General features: G+C 31.3%; 1 protein-coding gene across 2 annotated transcripts; it reads left to right on the forward strand.

The window, feature by feature from the left end:
• Positions 1-5,188: 5,188 nt before the first annotated feature.
• Positions 5,189-9,537, forward strand: LOC102605350 (probable protein phosphatase 2C 23). Of its 2 annotated transcripts, XM_006340968.2 has the most exons (5): positions 5,189-6,215; positions 7,562-8,043; positions 8,149-8,262; positions 8,696-8,960; positions 9,059-9,537. In XM_006340968.2, exons 1-5 carry the CDS (start codon positions 5,297-5,299, stop codon positions 9,172-9,174), a joined length of 1,896 nt encoding a protein of 631 aa, XP_006341030.1. In that variant the 5' UTR covers positions 5,189-5,296; the 3' UTR covers positions 9,175-9,537. The 2 variants fall into 2 exon arrangements, with proteins under 2 accessions (XP_006341030.1, XP_015161459.1); XM_015305973.1 differs by lacking the exon at positions 5,189-6,215 and having other exon boundaries at positions 6,536-8,043.
• Positions 9,538-12,029: the final 2,492 nt, after the last annotated feature.

Genomic DNA, 12,029 nt, shown 5'->3' on the forward strand with positions numbered 1-12,029 from the left:
AGAGAGTAAGGAAATTAGTAAAACGATTCAACTTTAACTGATAGTGAATAAATCAAATATATATAGAGCTAAGTAAAGTCATAAAACAAATATATATGCCATCCAAAACATGAAAATGTGCAAATGCCTATCAAGATATGCCTCCCGCAATTGGTAACTTTAAACCAAACTTAAAACAGCCAATCCACCATTCATGTCTTTTAAGCACAAAATTAATAGTCAAGTTCAACAGGTTTAAGCTACAAAACATTACTTTTCAATCCCTGATCCTTCCACAGTTTACCCAGCCATCACTAAATAATTTAGAAGGAAACTTGTACATAAAACTCTACTAACTAATGGATTAGGGAAAGATGTTGAAATCTATATTTTTTGTGCGCATAGAGATAAGATAGGAATCTACCGAGCATGCCTAGGATCATGATTTTTCTTACACTATTTTTTTTTTTAGAAAAAAATGTAACCTGCATAACATTTCTAACTTAGCAAGAACAACACTCGGTCTCTTTTAAACATATTTTACATATGAATTCATGAGCTGCAAAATTTCATCATATAAAGTCATCAAATAAACATTTAACTTGGACCGACATACTGATTTCAAGTGAAGATTTAATCACCTAATGAAACGAAACCATTTCTTAAATAAATGACAGCTAAAACCTGAAAGGAATATGGCTTCAGATCTATACAGAACTCGAACGAATTTTGTAGTCACATATAATAATTTTAGCTAAGTAAGTAACGTTAATGGCAAGTCGTGATTTTCTTATGATACGAATAACAGTTTAATGTCACCTGTTGCGGGCAGTGAATGAGAGCTAGAGCGAGTCCGACATCTACTCCCATCTCCTTCTTAAAACTCTCTTCTGAACAGAATATAATATGACCTCTATTAGCACTAATATTAAACAGAGATCGAGTAGATGTTTTTAAGAGAATCTGTTGGAGATAAGAGGCTGCATTCACACAAAAAGGGAACCACTCATGTTAACATTGTAAACCAAGATAAGAAAGAGGAGAATGGACTCCTTACAGACAAGTTGGGCCAGCTATCTATTGGGCTCGTTTGATTTGAATTGATCTGATATTGGAATTGACAACTCACAAGATATACACAGCTCACAAGATACACAACTGTAGAAAGAATAATTGGATATATGGTAAAGAATAAAATCATCCAGAATTAGAGTAAATACATTGATTCTGTTTTACATTTCCTTTTCAGCAATTACATGTATAAATAGTGCTAGAAATCTGTACATTAATCATAAGAAAATACAGAAAATTTTCCATACATTCTGTCTTATATTCCTACAGACTAAGAGGTCAAAAAGTAATTATGTGAAGGAGTTGTGTCTTATTAGTGTGAAAAATAATATTTTCAGTATAATCATGAGGAGTCATGTGTTAAAATTAATTTGCCTTTATACTAATTAGTTACAAAAATGAGGAAAAATAATCTTCACATAAAATAATCTGATTTTATTAATGTTCATTTTTCTTGGTGGTGGATGTTCATTTAATTTGTTGAACTTGAGTTATAATTATATTTTTCCTTTTTTTCCCACTTTTCTTTTTATATAAATATAGATAGGATGATAATAATTGTTGATAACAATATAGTGAATGCTTAGAGATTAAGATGACAATTGACAGCTGCAATTATGTCTTTTTTGTGAAGTATGTAGTTGACCACAAGGCTAGCTTATTAATTATTTTGCTTTTCTTTTAAAAAAAAAATGCATAATGAAAAATGATTGTCAAAGTGAAATTGTATATTAAAAGTTTGTTGAATTCAGATTTCAAGTCAATTATTTAATTAAGTTTCCTCTAATCAATTTTAATTTCCTTGGTTTAACATAAGATGTTGGAAATTGATTACAAGAATCCAAAATTTAATAACACCTTTATTCCATTTTTTTGTTTTGTTTTGGATAATAATATGATTAATGACAAAGTCAGAAGATGTGGATTGTTGAAGAATATGGCAAATAAGTAAAAGGGCCTAAGTAAAACAATAAAAAGGTTTAAAATAGTTAATTTCTTCACCACTGACTTAGAAGCCAATTTGTTTTTAGAAAAAATTGTTTAGTAAGTGCCCACTAAAATATTATTATATACTCTCTATTTAACCGTCATTTTAGCTTAAAAAATTATTTTACATAAAAGATAGAATAGAAGAGATTTAAAAATCTAATTAAAATAATCTGATTTTATTAATGTTCCATTTTCTTGGTGGTGGATGCTCATTTAATTTGTTATGTATGTATTAAAATGAGCCTAACTTTACATTGTTTGGTTACAAAAAAATGGAAAAAAATAATCTTTACAATTCTATTACTATATTTTTTTCCCATTAATTGTCATATTTCATTTTTAAATAGTTAATTTTAATTTATTTTTGGAGCTAAACTAAACTAACTTAATATTTTAAAATTTACAATTTAGTTATTGAAAAACTAAATGAAAAGAACTATTATGTTACAATTCTTCTTTATCAATATGATGAATAATATATCTTAAAATATTGGTCAAAATTAAGTTAATTTAACTTATGGATCGGAGGGAGATCGAATAATTTTTTTCTTCTCTTTTCCAACATAAAACATAGCATTACCAATACAATCTTTGGTTCATGTTTTGCTTTTTTCGCAAAATCAATATACGTACAAGTTATGAGGAAATTTATGTTATTTGTGCAGAGTATGTAGAAGACTATATCTTACATATAACTAAATTTTATATAACTAATTTATGAATAGCTAATTTATGTATTATTAATACCAACATGACTTTAATCATCCTTGAGTTAATTAATCCCGCCGGAAAGGTAGGATAAATGACACCAAATTTGATGGAATAAGTTTATGTTCTGTTTGGTTAAAGTTACAAATTTATCTTGACATTTTTAATCAAATAAAATATAAATTTAATCCAAACTTAATCTTATAATATTCCACCTTTATCTCCATGATCAAACAAATCCAAAGGTTGATAGCAATTTAATTTGGTAAACTTGAGTTATTACATTTTTCCTTTTTTTCCCCACTTTTCTTTTTATTTATAGGATGATAATAATAATTGTTGATAACAATATAGTGAATGCTTAGATATTAAGATGACAATTGACAACTGCAATTTATTTATTCTTTTTGTGTGTGTGTTTTGTGAGGGATGTAGTTGACCATAAGGCTAATTTGTTATATCTTATATTTCAAAATAAGTGTAATTTAATTTTAGCAATAATATTTTATATTCCTAAATATGTGTTATCTTCGAAATTTAAGAGAAAATTAATATATATATATATATATTTTTAATAATACACTTATACTATATCTTTTGAATAGTGTTCAGTTTTTAAGAGACATTTATTAAATATAAATAGTTCAGTAAACTATATATTATACTTATTGATCTCTTAATGAGCGTAATACTTGCTAAGATAACAAGAAAAAATAAATTTTAAAGTGAATTTGTATTTAAAAAAGTTATTGAAATTCATATTTTCAAGTCAATTATTCATTCAAGTTTCCCCTATTCAATTTTTAAAATTCCTTGACTTTTATAAAAAGAGGATGGAATTGGAATCCACATAATAATACCTTTATTCCAATTTTGTTTTTTATAGATAATAATGCGATTAATGCTAAAGTCAGAAGATGTTGAGTGTTGGAGATGTCAAAGCAAAACAAAAAATAAAAAAGTTTAAAAATAGTTAATTCTGTCACCACTATCTTATAAGTCAAATTATTTTTAAAAATTCAATATCCAATAAAATATATTTTTATATAAAATAGATTATTTTATGAAATATAAATAGGGGAAGAAATATATAAGCTATGATTGGTCTCATGCCAAGCATTTAGCCAGCTGGATTCATATCTCCTGCAGACATGGCACCCAAATTATTATTTTTTCTTGACACAATTATCATCTTAGTTATCATGCCATTATTTAAAAAAATAAATCAAAATATGTTTTTTATTTTAATTTATGTGATATAATTTTTAAGAAAATTGATATTAATGCTCATTCTACTACTCGCTCCATCCAACAATAGTTATATACTATACTATTTTGGGATTTAAACAATACTTGTCCACTTTATAAAATCAATAAATAATTTTACACTTAGTTTCTAATTTATCATTATCATTTCTATTTTTAGTTTCTTAAGAATTGTGTAAAGTCAATAGTAAACAAGTATTGTTGGTCAAACAGAGTATTAATAAGTTAATTTATTAAATCACATAAATATTTAATTAATTATAAATTTATGTCTAATTAAATAATGTCACAAAAAAATTATAATAGAGAAAAATTAATTTTGATTTTGCTTTGACCCCATTCAATATTCTCATATTCCACAAGTTGCTCCATTTGACTTTTCAAAATCAAAGTACTATATTAATAATTATTCAAAAATGAACACGCTTTGGCTTTTACCTTAGCCTTAACTCCTAAAATTCGGTAAAAAAAATAAAATTCTTCGATAATTGATAAAAAAATTATTTTTCACTTTAGCTAACTAAAAGTATGTGATATTTAATCACTTTTTAAAACTATATTATCCCCGAATATGATAAAGTTATACAAATTTAACCGAATCGAACCAAATCAACAATAAACCGAACCAAATCGACAATAAAGTTATACAAACTGAAAAAATTAAAAAAAATCAAAATCAAACCGAACCAAATCGACAATAATCAAACCACGATTATTTTTTTCATTGTTTGGTTTTAAAAATTTAAAAACCGATTAAATTGATTTTAATTTTAGTCAATAACTGAATCATGAACACCCCTACCCCTACCCCCTCCCCCACCCCACCCCAAAGGGAAAAAAAACTCCTGACTTCTCACCCATCGCCCAAAAGAAAAAACAAAAAATCAAACAAAAACGTTATAGAGCTGAATGTCAACGCCCCACCCAAAATAAATAAAAAAAAGTATATATATATATAATTAATTAGTGAACTGCCCACCCAAAACACAGTATCAATTTTTTTCTATTTTTTATTTTTAGCAAAATTCAATTAATATAATATTCCACTTTTTTTTTTGGATTATCAAAAGTCAATTCTTTCTCTTTCCTCTTACATCTTTTTCTTCTCCATTTAAATCCTCATGCCATAGCACTTCCTCTGAACTTTAAAAAAAAAAACAAAAAAAAAATCACATTTCTTCCTAAAAATTCAATCTTTATGAATCTTTTATGATCAAAATCTTATCTTTTTTGTTGATTTGTTGATTTTAGTAGAAATAATTTCTGGGTTTTTCTCAAAAAAATGGGTAATGGAGTTAGAAAATTGAATCATTGTTTCGCCGGAGATGTTGGAGAAATATCAAAAAGACATAATGATTTGAACCTTACTGATCCACTTGATGAAGGTTTGGGTCATTCTTTTTGCTATATCCGACCCGACCCGTATTCAAAACCCCACCTGTTTTCTGATGATTCATCTTCTTCTTCAACCACCACCACTATTTCCAGTGCCACCAGCACCACCACCACGGCGGCGTTCTGTACAATCTCCGGCGCTTCCATATCGGCAAACACTTTCACACCTTTGTCAACGGCACACGTTGACTTTTCTGCTCATGTAGATAAAGCTTCAGCTTTTGAGAGCTCTCAGTTTTTTTCATCTATCCCTCTGCAGCCAATTCCGAGAGGTGTTTTTCATTCCGGCCCGATCCCGGCCCGTGTATCAAACACGGGCTTAGGTTCCGGCCCGGTAGAGAGGGGATTCATGTCGGGCCCGATTGAAAGGAGCTTTATTTCGGGCCCGATGGAGAATCAGTATGATCATATACAAAGGTATAAACTGAAATCCAAGAAATGGGGTTTGATTAGAAGTTTAAAGAAAGTGTTTTCAAGTTCTTTTTTTGGTTATAAAGAAGTGAAATTTACTGAAAAGAATAATATTAATGTTAGTGAAGTTAAATTTATAGAGAGTAATATTAATGTTGGAAATGTTTTGAGTAGTGAAAATAGTTTGGGTGATGATGATGATGAAGGAAATGATTCATTTAGAGGCCAAAATGTTCAATGGGCACAAGGTAAAGCAGGGGAAGACAGAGTACATGTTGTGATTTCTGAGGAACATGGATGGGTTTTTGTTGGGATTTATGATGGATTTAATGGACCTGATGCTACTGATTTTCTGTTGAGTAATCTTTATTCAAATGTGTATAAAGAACTTAAAGGCCCATCGCCCAAAAGAAAAAACAAAAAATCAAACAAAAACGTTATAGAGCTGAATGTCAACGCCCCACCCAAAATAAATAAAAAAAAGTATATATATATATAATTAATTAGTGAACTGCCCACCCAAAACACAGTATCAATTTTTTTCTATTTTTTATTTTTAGCAAAATTCAATTAATATAATATTCCACTTTTTTTTTTGGATTATCAAAAGTCAATTCTTTCTCTTTCCTCTTACATCTTTTTCTTCTCCATTTAAATCCTCATGCCATAGCACTTCCTCTGAACTTTAAAAAAAAAAACAAAAAAAAAATCACATTTCTTCCTAAAAATTCAATCTTTATGAATCTTTTATGATCAAAATCTTATCTTTTTTGTTGATTTGTTGATTTTAGTAGAAATAATTTCTGGGTTTTTCTCAAAAAAATGGGTAATGGAGTTAGAAAATTGAATCATTGTTTCGCCGGAGATGTTGGAGAAATATCAAAAAGACATAATGATTTGAACCTTACTGATCCACTTGATGAAGGTTTGGGTCATTCTTTTTGCTATATCCGACCCGACCCGTATTCAAAACCCCACCTGTTTTCTGATGATTCATCTTCTTCTTCAACCACCACCACTATTTCCAGTGCCACCAGCACCACCACCACGGCGGCGTTCTGTACAATCTCCGGCGCTTCCATATCGGCAAACACTTTCACACCTTTGTCAACGGCACACGTTGACTTTTCTGCTCATGTAGATAAAGCTTCAGCTTTTGAGAGCTCTCAGTTTTTTTCATCTATCCCTCTGCAGCCAATTCCGAGAGGTGTTTTTCATTCCGGCCCGATCCCGGCCCGTGTATCAAACACGGGCTTAGGTTCCGGCCCGGTAGAGAGGGGATTCATGTCGGGCCCGATTGAAAGGAGCTTTATTTCGGGCCCGATGGAGAATCAGTATGATCATATACAAAGGTATAAACTGAAATCCAAGAAATGGGGTTTGATTAGAAGTTTAAAGAAAGTGTTTTCAAGTTCTTTTTTTGGTTATAAAGAAGTGAAATTTACTGAAAAGAATAATATTAATGTTAGTGAAGTTAAATTTATAGAGAGTAATATTAATGTTGGAAATGTTTTGAGTAGTGAAAATAGTTTGGGTGATGATGATGATGAAGGAAATGATTCATTTAGAGGCCAAAATGTTCAATGGGCACAAGGTAAAGCAGGGGAAGACAGAGTACATGTTGTGATTTCTGAGGAACATGGATGGGTTTTTGTTGGGATTTATGATGGATTTAATGGACCTGATGCTACTGATTTTCTGTTGAGTAATCTTTATTCAAATGTGTATAAAGAACTTAAAGGGTTGTTATGGAATGATAAGTCAGAAACTCCCAAGAATTCGATGAGCAACGAGGTTGTTTCATTGAGGAATTCGGGTGTTAGTAAAGTGGAACATTTTGTTCCAAATCAAGAATTTGATGGGGTTTCCGGTGTTGATCATTCTGATGTCTTGAAGGCTTTATCTGAAGGGTTAAGGAAGACTGAGGCGTCGTATTTGGAGATTGCTGATATGATGGTGAATGAGAATCCTGAATTGGCCTTAATGGGATCTTGTGTTATGGTGATGTTGCTTAAGGATCAAGATGTTTATTTGTTGAACGTTGGCGATAGTCGTGCTGTTTTAGCTCAAAATCTTGAATCTGATCTTTCTGTTAGCAAGTTCAGAAGGATAAATGAGCAGAGTGTTAGCAGCATTGATGCACTCTACAGAGCTGAATCCGATCGCAAACATAATCTTGTTCCAGCTCAACTTACTATGGATCATAGCACATCTATCAAAGAGGTAACAAACCATAGCTCATTTACATAAGTAATTGCAAGAAACGTTTTGTATTTTTCCTGTTTTCGTATGTTTATGTTGTGCTTATCTTGTGAATAATGATTGCAGGAAGTTGTTAGGATTAGAAGTGAGCATCCTGATGATGCTTTCGCGATTAAAAATGATAGAGTGAAAGGTTCCTTGAAGGTTACTCGAGCATTCGGGGCAGGATATCTCAAACAGGTATTAAGAATCAACTATAAACTCATTTGTATCATTGATCATATCGATGCCTGGCTTGCTCAACATTTTTTGAACTTGTTAACTATATTTGCAATCTAATGAAATATGAAGCGATATGCTTAACACAAACACATGTCTATATTGCACCAGTATTGTTCAAACATTGAAATCTTTCAAGTGTTCTTATTACAGTCATACCTCTCTATAACAATCATTTTCTCGTGGAATCCATCTTTCATTTTATGTTATATTAGATGTTATGTATAAAACAACATTTTGCTATAGCAACCAAAAAGTATCCAGACAACCAATGATGTTATAGAGAGGTTTGACTGTAGTTAGCTCGTATTTCAGCTGAACGTGCTGCTGATTTGTTTGAAGATTGTTTTATTAGCCTTGTATTGATATCGTTTCGACTTCTATGATTTTACAGGCAAAATGGAACAATGCACTTCTAGAGATGTTCAGAATTGACTACATTGGAAATTCACCATACATCAACTGTTTACCATCACTTCACCACCACACACTTGGTTCAAGAGACAAGTTTTTGATCTTATCATCCGATGGGCTCTACCAATACTTCACCAACGAAGAAGCAGTCTCGGAAGTTGAGACCTTTATGTCTATATTCCCCGAGGGAGATCCTGCCCAGCACCTTGTCGAAGAAGTCTTATTCAGAGCTGCTAAGAAAGCTGGTAAATACAAAACACTCAGAATCATTGCCATAGAGATTTTCTAAGTACTAATGTCTCATATCAATCGTTCTAAACAACGTTCATTTTGGATTTTGCAGGATTGAACTTTCACGAGTTGCTTGATATACCTCAAGGTGATCGTAGGAAGTACCATGACGATGTTTCAATCATCATTTTATCCTTCGAAGGAAGGATATGGAAATCATCGATGTAAATCTCAGCTAGATCAAGGAGTTTTGGAAGTTTATAACCCTCAAGACAACAAAAACAACAGTACATAGAAAAATTCGAGCTAGTTTTGCTGTGTTAGCCCTTGTTTACCCCGAATTTAGCAGTAGTGTTTATAGTATACATGTCTAGGTTGCTCGATACAAAAATAGCGCGAGAGGCAGAGGTTTCTTGATCCACAGAGACTGTAAAGTTACCAATAAACTTACAATCCCCTGCCTCCTTTTACATTCAATTGTTATTAGGACAATGGTGAGTTTTGTAACAGATGGAGTTCCATCTCACAAACTTTACCTCAATACAAAATTCCTTTATTTTATATCATACTTACTACGGTTAAACCTCTTTATAATAACGTGATTTGTCTGGATATTTTCTGACTGTTGTAGCGAAATGTTGTTATACAACTACCTAGGCATAATCCCACAAGATGGGGTCTGAGTATGGGAGGTCTACGCAAACCTTATCCCTACACTAGAGGAACATATGTTATCTTTGATAGACCCTTGGCTCGATGAAAAACATGTCAAAGTAGTTCGGAAAAAGAAATAACAGAAATGAAGATGTCATGGCAAAATACTATTAAAAACATGTCAAAACATATACTAATATAACATAATATATCGGTTCTAAAGAAAACTTGACCGTTATAGTAAACAATGTATGTGAAATCAAAATAAATGGCATAATGTCAAAAGTTGAAAATATGATGGAATTCTTTTAATTCTTCATATTTTTAAGTTTTGGTTTCTCATACAAACAATAAGATTGTTGTTGGAAAATGGAAATTGAAAGTTGACTATACTAATTTTGTTCACCATTTCAAACTTTGCCTTGTTTTCCTTAATTTTTTTTCATCATGAATGATTCAGGTTGACCAAGTTGTTGTCATTATAACTATACACAAAAACTGTTCAAGTTTCTTTATCTGGTTAGCTTGGTACCAGCTTTCAATTTGACTAATAGCAATTATGTGTTAATCTCAAGCAAGTTGAGGTCAATTATACGAATCATAGAGGCATATTCGGAATTTTAATTCTACGTGGTTCCTGACTCGAGTTCCAACAATTGAATCTATTACTCTACCTTGTTTAAGTTAAAGAGTTCATAATTCAATATTTTCAGTGGATATTACACGTATAAATTCAGGTCTAGACTGAAAGTTATGAGTTCACATAAACTTAGGACTATTCGATACGCCCATGTGAATAATCATCGTCTTTCAATTCGATTAATTTGAATATAACAATATTTCTCATTTTTCTCCAAGAATTCAAAGTCTTCCAAAATTCCTCTTCTTTTTTCCCCCCAAGAATTCATTATAAATTTTAGTTGAAAATTTCAATATACTCCCTAAACAGAAATTAGTTGGTTAGAAAATGGAGATAGTCAATTAAACTCATCATTTGACATAAACTCTCTACGCGTTTTCTTTGGTAATCTATCCATTCTTGAGTTGGAAAAAAAGAAGAAGAAAAATTGGCAAATTAACCATAATAAGTCATACTTTTTTTTTTCTTATTGACAAGGCAACTCGTTCAGGTACACACTGGAGTAATAGCCTGCAAATCATACATGAGAGGTGAATTGCATTAGATAAGCTTTGTGATGAGCTCAATCATACGTGAAAATATGCAAATCCAAGACTCTGTATTTAATTTGGGAGATCATCTGCTCAATTAGCTCGATCAGACTGGCGGTTTATAATAGTCATACTTGTGACCTATGAAATATTCAGAAAAAAACAGCATATTTGGTTTACTTACGTTAGTAAACGCCTATTATAGTATACAATAATGCAGGACTTGTAAAAACAAACTAGAAGCAAAGAAAGAGAAACAAAAGGGAAATAAGTTGACTAAAAGCTAGAAGACAAAAAAGATTGCATTAAGGTTGTCTTGTTCTTTTAGTTTTGTTGATTGGAGGTTTTGTTAGATGATGATGTAATTAACATTAACAATAAATAAATCACCATCGTGTTGGGATGGTTCTCATCATTTCTTTGTAATTAATCAGATGTCTCGTGTTTCTATTTTTTGATAAAGAACATTTTATGTCTCTCGAAGGATTTACTCTCTGTGAATGTGGATTATTAGTCGGGTCAATGGCAGTAGATAATGGTGTAGCCACATTAAAGTGAATGATAGTCAGTTGAACTACCTTCATCAGAAGATGATACTTATTTGATATACAATTTTTTTGATGATCAACAATGTTTAATACTACCTTATGAGTATTCGGACTATAACAGTTCCGATGAGCTTGTTTAAAATTTTTACCCTCTAGCAATCAAATTTATACTTAGTTAAATATAAATTATTTAGAAATCGAAGTTATATCCGAACATAACTTATGAAATACAATTTAGAAACTGAAGTCATATTTGAACATAACTTATACAATATTATAATATGAAAATATAAATTTATGTCCATAAAAGAGTTATTTATTATGCGAAACATAATTTGATAACCAACACAAGATAGAGAAAAAAGTATAAATAACTTTTGTAGCACCACCTCTTATGATAGTTGACTTCGAATATCAGATGGTTAAAATCGAAAAAAAATAGAAAAAGGGGGGAAAAGTGGAGGTTGGGTAGGTTTGGATCAATAAATATTATATGTATACGTTGCACTTAAGGCTGGGCACCGGAACGGGTTGTACTGGTACCATTCCGGTCCGTTCCGGTACCATTCCGGTTCGTTCCGGTCCGGTAGTATTCGGGACGGGATGGGATACATTGAACCGGTACATGGAACGGAACGGTACCATGATTTGGTACCGGTATACCGGTACCGGTTCATCCCGGTTCATTCCGGTTCCGTTCCGGTCCGGTCC

Source organism: Solanum tuberosum, unplaced genomic scaffold, assembly GCF_000226075.1.
Source record: "Solanum tuberosum cultivar DM 1-3 516 R44 unplaced genomic scaffold, SolTub_3.0 scf00021, whole genome shotgun sequence".
In the NCBI taxonomy this organism is placed as follows: domain Eukaryota; kingdom Viridiplantae; phylum Streptophyta; class Magnoliopsida; order Solanales; family Solanaceae; genus Solanum; species Solanum tuberosum.